This window comes from Haliotis rufescens, unplaced genomic scaffold (genome assembly GCF_023055435.1).
Source record: "Haliotis rufescens isolate VD_foot unplaced genomic scaffold, xgHalRufe1.0.p SCAF_2, whole genome shotgun sequence".
Lineage (NCBI taxonomy): Eukaryota > Metazoa > Mollusca > Gastropoda > Lepetellida > Haliotidae > Haliotis > Haliotis rufescens.
The window spans coordinates 64,362,167-64,375,219 of NW_025963890.1; the positions used below are offsets into that span (position 1 = coordinate 64,362,167).

Sequence of the window (13,053 nt, forward strand, 5' to 3'; positions counted from 1 at the left end):
AGGTAGTATACAGGTGTCCCATTCGTCTAAGGCACTGTAATTCGCAGTGCTGACTTGTGTCCCTTGGGCACGCCAGAATTCTATGACCCTGGGTTGAATCCCGGTTCGCCCCGATTATGTTTCTAGGTCTGTCAGCACCATACCCGTGCTCGTGGGTTTCATGAGCACCAAAGTGGTAAACGTCAGAAATCTGTATCAATTCGGGCTTTCCTCTCACATCAAACTGACACGCCGCGATATAACTGGAACACTGTTAAACGCGGCGTTAATCCAAACTCACTCACTCTAACCAGAAATGTTCCATGAAGTGTGGTTAGACTGCGTTTGTCTAAACGTGTATTGTGCAGGCAACGATGAGCGTAGTCCGCGGTTATGATGACGCCAATCAGCCAGGTCACATATATCCATGTTACTTACATATCTATTAAATATATCATATAGGATGTCTATAAAGGATATTCTAAACTCGTTGACGTGCATTTCACGTTTCAGCTTGGACAACGTCATAATGGACACATGGCGTTGTTTTATGATAAACACAGGTAGTTTTTCTTTCAACTGTAATTGGTTCACATCGATTTACTATGCAGAGCAAGGCTATATTTGATGTACGGAATCAGTTAAGGTAAGCACGCACATGCATTCAGCCCCGCTACGCGTCCATGTTGAGTAATAAGTATCACACGACACGTGTTGAGGGTATGAATTGCTGGCGACACATGGCCACCTGTGACTGCTGGTCGCAACGGGACGGAAAGAAACCTTCGATTGGGAAAGCACAACAACAATGCGGTTTGAAGTGATGCTTCAGTCGCCTCCCTCCTCTCTTTAAAAACATCACACCTTTCGGCGAACAGTGTATTGACTGCAACAGAAGAGCAATTAAGGAAATCAGAGACAATGAAAACATTTGTATTTTCCGGCAAAAGCTTTCACGCGTTGCTGAAAATACCATCCAGTCTCCTTGGCGATTTTGATACCTACTATTCAGACGGTTTATTGCAGCGGGGAACTGTTGCTTCGGGGTGTGGGGACACAGACGTCCCCTTCATATAAACGCTTTGAGCGTAATAGGCATGCAAGAACATTCAAAGCAGGGCATGTCAGCATATCCCTTAGAAAGCTGGTGTTAATTGGAAAATACTTTATGGGTAGCTGACGAAAGAGGTGTGAAGTACTGCGACACACAATGCGTCGTGTGTGACGTCTTGTTATTTATTATATTGTAAAAGTGAAAAATTAATTAAATTCACATGTTCACATTAAAATCGCTTGGGAAACGTATGTTGCATATGTATCATCTAGCGCCTAACAGGCAGCTCGGGTTGTATACTCCCCAGGGAGCTGAGAATGATTGTTGAGGTAATAATTACGCTTTGAGCATGCCCCTGTGTGGTGTGGAAATATGCACAATTTAAGTGGCCTATTATTATTATTGTTGTTATTAATATTATTTTTACTACTACTACTACTACTACTACTATTATCAGTAATATTATTAAAAGGCCTGTCTGAATTTATGTATATTTGGGTTGTTTGATATTCAGAACACGGGACTTGTTGATGAGTAATTATTTATACGCTGACAGAACAACAGAAACAGCACATGTGTTCGGGAAAACGTGTGTATATTGCATATATGTTACAGGCCTGGATACTCATTCAGATTGCGATCATCACGCGGCCATGTTAGCTATTCATATTCGTAGGTCAAGCGTTATAGGTCATACATCATGAGTGTCCGTTTCAAACAGATATTTGCATATAGGATTGGGCGCTGACATTCGACGCCACGTTTCATTTACAACTTAGCTCGATCTACAGTGTGGCTAAATTCTGCTAGTCCACATTTTGAATCCGACATGCGAACAATCCAAACGGGACACGCGCTACGACGTATTAGAGGTATTGAAGATCAATGTATAGTTGTTCCCCTGTCCTCCGGTCGCGTCTCTTTCATAAGGGAAGAAAAGCACAAGAAGCATTTCTGAGCATTTCAGAGTTCACGTCACTTCCACACCCATATCAGAAAGACCGCGGTCCCAAATGCGCGAATCGGACACAAAACGTAGGTGTTTGAACAAATTGTAACGCGGCTGCATCACAGCATAGAAAGATTGTTCTTGCTTTGGTGGCCAATTCGAGTGTAAACCTCGCGTAGATTCGCTCTAAAGAATATGAATGGGGTAAATACTAAGCCGGATCCCGGGCACAGCTGACCTTCCATTCAGCCAAAGGGATTTCCCCAAAGGGATTCCCTCGGGCCCGGACTAGGCATTAATTTTTCACGTCGGAATCAGGATTACCTAAATACCACAGCGATACGCATGCGCCAAGTTATTTTAAGCCTCTTCGCGCATGGGCAGTGGGAACCTTCCCAGTAGTATCATATGTTTCCCATGGCGGCTTCGAAGAGGTTGTGCTCCTCTCGATCGCGCGATTGTAGCGAGAATTCGCGCAGAGCACATGGATCTAATGACAAAAAGGGACATAGAAGAGAAGTGGAATCTCTTCTGGACATTTCTGCCAAAGTTGTGGCAGAGAATATTCCGTTTCAACGGATAGAACAGCTTTACGATCGGATACCGGAGCCCGTTCAAAGTCGGATTGTGTACTGGTCGTTTCCCCGAAATGAAAAGGATATTTGCATGTACTCTTCCTATGCAAACTGTTCTAATAAGGACAACTGTGAAAGCCAAAAGCTGCCTTTTTATCAGGGAATTAAACTTTTAGAAAACGGTGCTGTTTCCAACGTTCTGCAAATAGGTAAGATATCGAATTGCAACCCACGAAAGTGAAGATCGATAGAGTTTATTGCTTTTCTCTTCTGGCTATACAGGGCCTAATCATTGCAAGGCAAATGGGTGGGTATCGCAGTGAAATGAATATCTGTAAACGACCCCAGAGCTCGCCTGTCGCATGTGTCAACGATATCTCGAGCTTTATGTGGGCTAGGCACAAATTCACGTCTCAGTTTCGGCTTGTAATCGTTTTAACATTTACAGAGAGGCGACGGACGTGTGAGGTTCTGCAAGGAAAATATATTCAGACGAGACGGGCTGCTGGGCCTATCGATTCAATAATTGATCCCACAGAAACTTCATTTTTCTCCTAGACCAATGTTTTAAGAAGAATATATATTCCTACAGAAGTCCCTTTACACACCAACCTTTTTTTACAACCTAATTGAAAGAACACTCCCTTTATTTACTATGTTTGTGGGGGTCATTATTCACTTCCGGTTGTGAGAATTCACTCTGTGTCATCAACCCCTGAGTGTACATGAGGGGTGATACTGTGATTGACGTTTAACAGTTGTCCCCATGTTTTCTCCTAAGCATTCTATGACTCAGAAAGATGTCATAAAATATATCTGTACTTTATGGCACTTAAATTCCGAAACAAGCTATTGTGACCGAGCTTGATAGAATGTTTGTTCAGTGTGTTTACTCTGTGGATTCCATTCAATCATTCACTTGTACATTTTCAAAGCACATCTTGAGGGCTGAATATTTTGAATGTACATAGCTCTTTTTAATATATTTTTACCTCCTTCAAAAGGTCAGTGAAGTGAAGCTGAGTATTTTCTTTACAAGCAATTACCATAAACCCTGTGCTGGTCCGATAGAGATGTTTATTGCATATAATATTGACTTGCTCATTGATCAACCAACATGGGTGTGTTTTCTGGTCTGTAAATTGAGCCACATGTTTATCTGAGGAGTTACAGACAATCTAGCAATCAGATTAGATTAGACAGTTAATTGGGTCATAAAATACACTCACAAGCAATTTGATCAAGATGGTATGCAGGTAGACATTCAAGTGTAACTGAGTTGGGGTTTGTTAATCTTCCCGGCACTGGCTCTCACATTCAAAGTGGTCATAAAATAAGATAATGAGTAGGGCTGCTTTGAGGCAATCTGAATAAGTTTCTGTGAGGCAAGGGGGCGTGTCCATACCTCAATGAAATGACAGCTGGTGTAATGGAAGTTGTGTGTGAAAAAGGGGAAATTGGTAGGGGGTTGCTTTGCATGATTGACCTACTTAGTTTCTTGCTCAGACGGCCTCACTTTTGCTAATCTGTTGGCATTTTTATTGCACCTAGAGTTAATCCTGCCATTGTTTCTCATTAATGAATTCTTCATCATTGGTGCCTTGGATTTAGAATGTGCTTTGTCATGGATCTTTTACCAAGTCTGATGATTAATTTGAAATTAAGTGACAGAAATCAATATGTATTTCCTAAAAAACGTGATAGTACCTTTACTTCCTTCTAGTAATCATGGTAGTCTGGTAAAAACATGTTTGGTTTGGAAACCCAACTAATAATAAAAATAAATAAATCATTACATGTTTGAAATTGATGTAGAAGAATGACACAGTCTGTTATTCTGAAATATATTTGTATATTGATTTTTGACAGCATTTTAGATACACTTTTTGCAGTTCTACTCCTCCTTCACATGTCCGGTTTACATGTCCTGCCTGCAAACTGCATTCTCAGGTTTCATTGTTTAATTACAAACTAGAACTATTTATACTTCTAACATTGAACTGACACAAAGAAACCAGTGAAGATTCCAGATCGACAATTTCAAACAGTATCTTTATGCCATGCTGTCATGAAACTTGCTCAAATCCTTTTGCAAAGATTTAAACTGTCAATGTGAAAAGTTCAACCTGTCCAGAGTCAACATGAAGGCATTTGTTGACAGTGACCAAAGACAAGATCTCGTCCATTGCACATGTCTCCGTGTGAGTGGAGGGCATCTGAATAGGAACTGGGGACTGTGGATGGTCACATTTCAACTGTGATTGAGAGGCAGCTTTCTATTATCAGCTCCCAGCTTCACAGCTGGTTTGCAGGAAAGCCAAGCTTCAAGCTGTGCCATGAGAAGACCAGGCCATGTGGAGTTGTACTAGACACAGATCTACTCACTCCAGAGCTCTTTGTTTGTCTTATGAGACTTTTCTTACACACTTTACAGAACAGCAGCTTCACTTCTTTCAGTCCACTTCTTAACCCGGAAAAATATATGGGTCACGACTTCATCTGGCTTTGTGGTCTAATTTGGCTTTAAAAACTGTTTCAAGTTGGTGTTGAATCAGGCTGATTTGGCTAAGGAAAACTTGTTTCATGTTGATATGGGCCTGTGTAATGTTAATCTGGCTTTCACAGTATCATGTTTAACTGTGGAGCTGACTCAACTGAGTGGTCCCATATGTAGGACTGTATCCCCTTTCCAGCCTAAGATCAAATTAAATGGCGGCCTGTTCCTGAAGATCAAATGCAGAGCGAGGCCAGGGTGATATTTAGATCACTTTGTGTATTATTGCTGAGAAAAGATGGCCATGCTTTAGGCATGCTATAAATCAGGCTTCTAGAGGCTCTGGTTGGTAGCTGGAACAGTGGAAGACCCTGGTACTGTTCATGTGACACGGAACATTGTTCTTAAGTAAAACTATAAGTACCTGTAGCGATTTAACAGCATAGAGTGTTATACCTCAATAAAGAATCTTGCAGTTCCATTGGTTAATCCGTACCATGTGACAAAACAATATATTTCAACGTAGACCCTGAATCATGTAACTGACACCGACCTTGAATATTGACTCGTCACATGATCAGTATTGACCTGTCACATGATGAATATTGACCCGTCTGCTAGAAAACAAGATGGTATGTGGTACGAACATTTCACAGTTCGCAGATAAGTTACTGTCATGAAAGAGGACTGTTTAAAGATTTCATAAACTTTAAAGTGAATTTCGGTTAAACGAAACAAATGATTACTCTTGACGAGGTAAACATACGAAAACAAGTACCATTGAGCCCGACCCCTTCAGCACTCTAACCAGACCACCTCAGCTCCTTGTTTTCGTCAAGAGTATTTATTTGTATGTTATAGTATAAAGCGTGTAGACAATGTGTTGTCATGCTCAAGAATCCCTATTCTGGTGATCCCTATCATAATACAATCAAATTTTTGAATAAATCCTCTGTGGCCCATTATTGTACATTTAAAAAAAAATCAACTTCCAAAAACTACTCAATAATTTACTAACCCAAATGAAGAGAGCCATGTAACCATGCCAACACTCCTCTTTTCATGTTTTTATGGCTTGTATATTTAATAGATGAACAGGATTGAATGTCCTTATAAGTGTTATTTTACATCAGTAATGTGTTTAATAAGTATGATAGTGTTCCAACATGTCCAAAGTGTAGGTCATTCAGAATGAAATCAAATAAATACAAAATATAACTGTAAATTTGTAATGTGAAGTAAGATCAGGGAAAAGGTTGATAGAATCATAGCCATGTCCTGGCATTTATCTCAAGCAAAACCTCAGCAAATATGTGTATAGCACTGTCCTAGATAGATCTGTATGTACATGACGTACATATCACACGTGCGCACACACAAAAAACAAATACATATACTCAAATATTGATAGGGATGGTCAGATATGTCATTCTATTCAAATATGCACTTGAGATTGTGAGTATATTTTTTGTGTATGATAGAAAAATAAAATTTCCCTATCAACATGTAGTTTATACAGACTTTCTTTCCATACTTTTGTCTTGTGTTATGAAATGGAAATTTATGTTTTATCTTAATGGAACAAACAATAATACCTCATGCATAGTTTCAGCTGGAAACCTTTGTTGCTGGTGTGATTATCTATTCATGAGTTTTATTTTATGCAGTATATTTCAAAGAACATTTATTGATGTGTTGAGAGGTTACACAAATTGTGTTTTGTCTGTGCTGGAAAGATAAAGCAAGTATAGATAATGTTCACAAGCAACAATACAAAAGAAATGAGGACCTTCCCCACCGAGACGTTGGTGACACAGCTATCCAGATGTGTGTGCATAGACTAATGTAGACAGAGATTACTCTAGTCACAGGCCTCGATATGCTGAGACCTGTGTATTGGTAATAGATAAGACATTAAACTGGTGATTTGTCTTACTCAAGTTGGTGATATTCTGTATGGAGTTACAGCTCCCATGCTTAGTTCAAATGGAATGAAAGAAGGTTTAGGGTTGTTGCTTGCCTTTGTTATAAAGTAGACACAGTTTAAGGATAGCAACTTATGGATTTTACTGTAAACTGTGTCTACTTCGTCATCCGTCAACATCTTTGTTCTCATGTAAAGTTTATTGTTAGTTTTGTGTACAATGTTGGACCGAGTATGCGCTCATAGAGAACCCCATGAACTGACAAGTGTAATTGTGTAGGTTATGTAGGAGGATAATTACCTATTAGTATACTTAATCTAAAACAGGAGGGTGTGCTGGATTGATTTTCTTTTAGTCAGCCTAAAAATGCTAAAAAAATCTTTACAAGTTTGCTGGATAAAGCTCTGATTGTGTATTCATAATATTAACATTGCTTTACCATATTTGCATGGACTGATCTAAGGCATCTAAATTAGACTTGAAGGGGCCTATGCTCCATATCTTGATGCAGATTTTCATCAACTGGGATATTAACCAAGAACATCTACTAGCCCAATTAGTGAAACATCTACTAGCCCAAATAGTGAAACATCTACTAGCCCAAATAGTGATACCACCAAAATGTTTGAAATTCTACTAGACCTTAGGATACCTTTAACGTTAATAAACACTGATCCAGGCTATTGCTAATTTCGATCCCTGATCCACATATATACCATGTACATTGTAATTAGGATACTCCTCAACTGCTAGATTAATATACATTAAAAAGGGTTTTAAAAAAAACCTGGTTTCCCTTTAAATGCAGTTGAAATTAAATTCTAATAAGTCGATGATAATTTATGCATGACATCAAATATGAATAACCAGGCGAGGTTAGGTAAGTGTGCCAGTGTGTTTCAGTTTACCATATTTTGACTCATTTTCAGTAGAGTTTAGTCTCGAACACGAACTAAGTCCACAAGTCTGAAAGAGCTGATTCTGGCTTTTAATCCATGGCTTAAGTCACAGACTGGTATAGTCTACTCACATAAAATTCCAGTGGCACTGTTGTTTGTACATTGTGCACTGTGGTATAGTAAACATTTTCATTCAAAATGTGCAACAAAGTGTTTAGGAAAGTCTGCATAATTGTACTAACAGTGCACAGTCAGCACTTAATAGCCAGTGTCACATGACATATTATGTTAATCAGTAGCATTTATGTTTTTCAGTCTCATGGCGGGATTGGTATGGTTACATATATGAGTGGAGGTAGGGTAGCCTAGAGGTTAAAGTGTACATTGTCATGACAAAGACCAGGGTTCGATTCACCACATGTACAATGTGTGAAGCTCATTCCTGGTTTCCCTGATATTGCTGGAATATTGCTTAAAACGTCCTAAAACCATACTCTCACTGTTTATTTGTAAACAACAATTTGCAAAAGTATTACTGCAAATATGTCATGATGAAATGACATTTTCATGCTTGTGGCATGGTTGTGTTATGGATCTCCTAATCAGGCTAATGAAGTATGTTAAGTGCTCAAGGAATGTTGCTATCCCCGAAGTTATATACATTATGTAGAAAGTGTAAGGAACCCCTCGCAGCTCTGCCTTGTAGCATTCCATGGCCAGTGTACATGGAGTATACGTCTGTCCTCACATTCCTGTCTATTGACGCTAATGTTAAATATTTATCAAACTTTATATTTGTTTGATGTTTGAAAGAGATACATGTCAGTTAGAGTATATGAAAATATCTGCACTATGTTTATACTAGCGTATCCTCTTCAGAATGAATTTTTCATGTTTTATCTTTGAGATTAATGTCACGTTTCACATATTTATATACCATTATACAACATTAAACATAAATGTAATTTGTCCTTATTTCTTTTTATATCATCCTTTGAAGTTTGCAAATAATACGTTTTATGGTGATCTGCTTTGAATGAAAACAATTGACAAGTATGGTACTTTATGTATGCATTAAATGAGAAGGAATTCAGGTTCAGTTGAGTCGCCACTCGCCAGGCAGGTTACGGTCACGACAAGCCCTGTAACAATATATGAAATGATTAATTAAGCATTCTTCCAGGGACCCAGAGCAGTCCACTGACCCATTCTTAATCCTGGGTCCTTGAGGGTAACTCTATGCAAATTTGATCTTCATATGTTCCAACTGACGTAATTTTACCAGAAGGGCATTGTTTCGAAGCCCTCTTGGTGCATGTACTGAACGGATGATGTAAAACAGGGTCGTAGAGATGACTTATTAATTAAAGCGTCACCTGAATGTCAAAATAATTTGGCATTCTGCCAGGTATGTTGATGAATAAATTACCACATGAGAAGGATGTGAGATAATTCTTTTGACAAGGATCAGGACAGAGCTATCTGTCTTTGTTAGGCTTTGTGGGCCAAGGGGTATGAAGTCTATCCCCCTGCAGCTATTGAAAGTACCTCCTTAGGACCGATATATACAGTGTAAGATTTACATTGGTGTCATACTTGTGTATACAGAGATCCATTACTGAGTGAAGCCAGTCTGGGGGATGGGGGTCTGGCTCACAATCCTTGTGTACAGGAATGTGGACCTGGTGTCTGCTGGACCCCCAGCTTGTGGGAGGGTCTGGGAAAAATGTATTTTATGATTCATGGAGGCAGTTCACATGGTTAATGCTGGGCCAGTTTTTTACATTAATCATACTAATAAATAGCTGTAAATTACATGAAAGTATTTACATTTTGTGAGCATGGTGAAAACATTTTGAGGCCCTTTTTATTATAAATACAAAAATTTATGAACAAATATGAAATATTGGACAATAGTGTAGACATGGTATAAGTAACTTTGCTGTGCCAATAAGGTTGTTATACATAATATGATACTAATTATCAGAACTGTGATGATGATGATGATGATGATGATGATGATAATCTGGTAATGTTGAGATTCTGAGTATGTTTGTATATTGAATGTGAAATGGGATGTTAATTAGTTTCCCCGGAGTGACTTAATCCAGGTTTTAGTTAGACCTGACTTGTTGCTAATGTGTGTGTTTGTGGAGAGTTACTAGGGGTCTCGTATCCTACACCTGTTAATGTGCTTCTGTAGCCAAGTGGCTGTAGATTGCTCCACAGCTAAAAATGTCATTTGACTGGCAATCTCTGAATTAACTTGCTTTTGAGTCCTTCCACTTTTTCGAGAATGTCACAGCTCTTCAACTGGCTGTATTTTGCTTGGCAACACAGCAAGTCATCAGTTGGATATTTGTTGTAATTTTCTCGAGATTCAAGCGTGTATTCTGTGCCTTCTTTAAGATTCTCAAAATTCCATTCTGTGTTTGCCCTATATTCTCCTCGCTTGCGACCAAATACACAATGTCCACAACAAAACAGATTTGTTTGTCAAATCCCTTGAGGGAATTCTCCCTGTTGCCATAAAGCCCTCGTACTACACTTTGCGTGTACAGCCCTCACAGGACTGACAAATGTTTCTTTCTCAATCCAAATTCCTGGGTAGTTATAACGGCAGGTGTCTTGAGCGTGTTCACAGGAATGAGTCGCCACCTCCCCGTGCCAGACTGCCAGACACGACTTGTGATATACTTTGTTCACGCTCAAGTCATCCCTTTCTCAAATACCTACCAGCACACATACAGATAAGTAGTTTAAGGCAAAGAGGCTTAGCTCAGCTAAGCATGGCAGGAGTGGTCTGCCTTGCGTTTACTTTACCTGAGGAAGAAACAGCCAACAATTAAGCGTCATTGAAGTGAGACAGTGTCGATGGTGCACATGTATGACTGTAACTGTGAAAGCCAGGCAATCCTGCCTTCACTGGCTTTAGAAGATTCAGGGCAAGGGATTTCCTGGGTGAACCAGTGCAGGATGCCGTTGTCGGTGGATGGGCAGAGAGTTGGTTGCCTTCACAGTCCACTGTCACTTGGGTCCCACATCACACCAGTCTGATTGGGTTTCAAAACCCTCACAAAACTGAGAAAACAGTCTTTCATCCCTTTCCTCCAATTGGCGTCCTATTGTGCAGGAGTGTTTTCCTCCGCGCCTTCTAACTGGAGAATCACTTCTTCACAAAACGAGCGGCTTGATAATCTTGTGGCGAAAATACTCCTTTTTGCTTGTCTTTGTGAACATATTCAACTATACTAGCTGTTGACAAATATTGCACACTCTCATCTTTTGTGGGTTTGATCAGGTGTTAGAGGACAAATAAAAATCATAGGTAAAATGATGTTAGATCCATCTACCTGTTGGCAAGTTATTTTCTTCATTTATTGCAGTCTCCTCATGCATTTCAGGTGACAGGTGCTTTGATAAATTAATGTAGGAATTTCCACATGGGCATAGTAGTGTCCCAGTACACCCTTTCAGAGAGTATTGAACGACTTTAATGACTTATCTCCCTCTTATTGTGTTGGGGGTTGGTTGGTTGCCTTGTGGGGGACAATAGGGAGGGGAGGGGGGAGGAAGAGGGGGATGAGGCTCTTTATATGGAGTTCAAGTGACTGGGTGTGAGGGAGAACTTATTGTGAGGATAATTAGAGAGCTCTTGTTCCTTGTAGAAAAGTAGGTAAAGGTTAATTTGTGGAGCAGTGGACTCAAGTGTGTCCTGTCTCGCAAAATGAAATCTTTGTCTCCTCTTTCATATTTTTTGGTGGCTGTTGTAATTGTTAGTGTGGGGGTAATATGATATGGTCTTGTCTTTATGGTGGTAGTATCTATTAGGAATAGGAGTGGGTGTCCTTACAATTCAGGGTGGGGTGTTCTGACAATTCAGGTTGGGGTTGAGTTATTTGTCCTCTACTATGTCAGGGTAATACTCTTAAGATATGCAGGGTGGGGAAGCCTTATTTTTTAATACTGTTTAAATACTGTGTGACTGCAAAGTTACATATTTAGCACCAATATTGTGTGTACAATGTTGAACTAAAAGATAAAAAGAGGCTGGCCTCATAGATGTACTGCACACATATATGTTCAATAGCTTCTTGAAGAACAAAAAAAAATCTGAATTGTCTTTTTTTCACATTCCAAACACAAATTTCCCCAAGAAGTATCTGTAAACTTACAAATGAAAATCGTTTAGCCTTACTACTAGCTAATGACGGGATGATCTGTACTCTACATGGGAGAAATATTTGCTTGTGTCACTGTGCAGGGTGGGAGAATGGATATTTCCTTACTCTACATGGGAGAAATATTTGGTTGTGTCCACTGTGCAGGGTGGGAGAATCGATATTTCCTTACACTACATGGGAGAAATATTTGCTTGTGTCACTACACAGGGTGGGAGAATTGATATTTCCTTACACTACATGGGAGAAATATTTGGTTGTGTCCACTGTGCAGGGTGTGAGAATGGATATTTCCTTACTCTACATGGGAGAAATATTTGGTTGTGTCCACTACTCAGGGTGGGAGAATGGATATTTCCTTACTCTACATGGGAGAAATATTTGGTTGTGTCCACTGCGCAGGGTGTGAGAATGGATATTTCCTTACTCTACATGGGGTTACCATTACTCTACACAGGGTTATCTGTACTCCACATGGGGGTGATTACGGGTGAGTGTTGTTGCTATTCAGAGCAAAGAATGGGGCATATATACAGCATGGTTTGCCTGGGGAGTGGCAGGGTATTTTCAACACAGAATATGAGTGCAGTAGGGGGTTAGTGGGAGGCATCTACAACTGGACAGTCACCATGAAGGGAAGTTCTCTCATGTGATGTGAGAGGATGTAGCTGATGCTATGGGAATCCTCTTGCACAAACGATATCCAGTTCCTCTGACCTTTGCTTCTTAAATAGAGATCGCTGTCAGTTTTTCCCATGAGCTGTTTTTGCATCTCCATGCTTGAGTGTGTATTGAGCCAACAGAAGGAAGCAAGATATTTCTGTCACATTTAAACCTTTATGACACTATTTTCATTGTGTGCTTATTTCAAAATAGAATGACCTAGATTTACGTACAATACAGGAAGGCAGTGGAGGCTGACCCATGACACTCGCTTCCTTATCCTATTCTTATCACACCTTTAATAGATGAAATTTTTGAGGGGAGTTATTTCTTG

The 13,053-nt window shown here is 39.7% G+C and overlaps 1 protein-coding gene across 1 annotated transcript in view; it reads left to right on the forward strand.

Moving 5' to 3' along the window:
* The first annotated feature begins 2,399 nt into the window (after positions 1-2,399).
* LOC124116712 (zinc finger SWIM domain-containing protein 5-like) overlaps positions 2,400-13,053 on the forward strand; it is a 43,834-nt gene continuing 33,180 nt past the window's right edge. Inside the window, exon 1 of the mRNA XM_046478150.2 lies at positions 2,400-2,766. Within this exon, the coding sequence (XP_046334106.1) occupies positions 2,400-2,766 (367 nt within the window). The remainder of the gene's footprint in view (positions 2,767-13,053) is intronic.